At 26.7% G+C, this 1,116-nt stretch overlaps 1 protein-coding gene across 1 annotated transcript; it reads left to right on the top strand.

Annotated features, from left to right (window-relative positions):
- The first annotated feature begins 314 nt into the window (after positions 1-314).
- Positions 315-880, top strand: LOC127121168 (uncharacterized). The gene has a single exon (XM_051051750.1). It carries the CDS (start codon positions 377-379, stop codon positions 764-766), a length of 390 nt encoding a protein of 129 aa, XP_050907707.1. The 5' UTR covers positions 315-376; the 3' UTR covers positions 767-880.
- Positions 881-1,116: the final 236 nt, after the last annotated feature.

Raw genomic sequence — 1,116 nt, 5'->3', positions numbered from 1 at the left:
AATAAAATCATAAAATCTGACAAAATATGACAATTTTTATAAACTAATTAATAGTTTTTATTGGATTTGTTACAATTTTTAAAAACTAAGACTCTAAAAACCGTTTAAAATAACAAGTTATTTTAGTAACTCTTCTTATAAATCATTTGAAATATTTTAATATTCTTTAATCTAATAATTTAAACTTTCAATAAATATTTTTTTTATAAAAAAAAGCATTATGTTAAACAAACCAAAAGCAATTTTTGATTTATTAAAAGTTAAAATCAATTTATTTTACCTTAAATAGGAGTTAACCTACAAGACTCACATTTAGTACAACTAGTTTTTGTAGCGTGTAAATAACTCTCCCTTATTAATTTAATTTCTTCTCAACATGCCAAGCCCTCTTCTTGTTTCCAATCTTCACAATCTTCTTCCATATTCATCAATGTCTTACACAACTATTCTCTTTCTTGTTCTTTCTATTTTCTCTATATTTTCCATCATCACTTTTCTATGTGGTACTAAGAACATGAAGAATCTCTACAAGGAGGAAGAAGCAACGACGGCGTCTTCGAGCAACAAAAACAAGTTGATTTCTAAGCTAAAAAGGAAAATTAATAGGAGAACACTTTCAAGGATGAAGATGAAGATGCTATATTGGAGAAAAATAGAGGTTGAAGAATTGGAGGAAGGAAACAAAGATGATGATGAAGAAGAAGCTCTTTGGAAGAAGAATATCTTGATGGGAGAAAAGTGTCGACCTATAGATGAAGAAAATTAATAGTAATTTTGTAATTTATATGTGTAAGGGCTTTGTTTTGGATTTTTCATATGTTATGGTCTTTTATGTGAAGGGTTAGATTCAAAGTTTATTGATAAATTTTTTCATGAATTAGATAGTTGTTGAGTTTCTAATGCTTCCTAACATTTAAAAAAAAATTCAATGTTTTCTTTCATAGGTGGTCCATTGTGGTCCAAAATGACTTAATGCTATGTAGAGGTAGAAGAAATTTCCGATTAATTAAATAAAATATCTATAAAGTTTGCCCAATTAAAATAATCGACAATAAGAGAGATGTATTTACTTTTTCTTATTCTTGTCTCAAATGTTATAGAACAAATTTAGAACTT

This window comes from Lathyrus oleraceus, chromosome 2 (genome assembly GCF_024323335.1).
Source record: "Lathyrus oleraceus cultivar Zhongwan6 chromosome 2, CAAS_Psat_ZW6_1.0, whole genome shotgun sequence".
Taxonomy (NCBI): domain Eukaryota; kingdom Viridiplantae; phylum Streptophyta; class Magnoliopsida; order Fabales; family Fabaceae; genus Lathyrus; species Lathyrus oleraceus.
Note: the sequence above shows the minus strand (reverse complement) of the source record. Positions and strands in the feature narration are given on the sequence as shown.

What these genes read in the sequence shown, in the direction of transcription:
- LOC127121168 (XM_051051750.1), top strand. Translation starts at nt 377, where the DNA reads ATGCCAAGCCCTCTTCTTGTTTCCAATCTTCACAATCTTCTTCCATAT.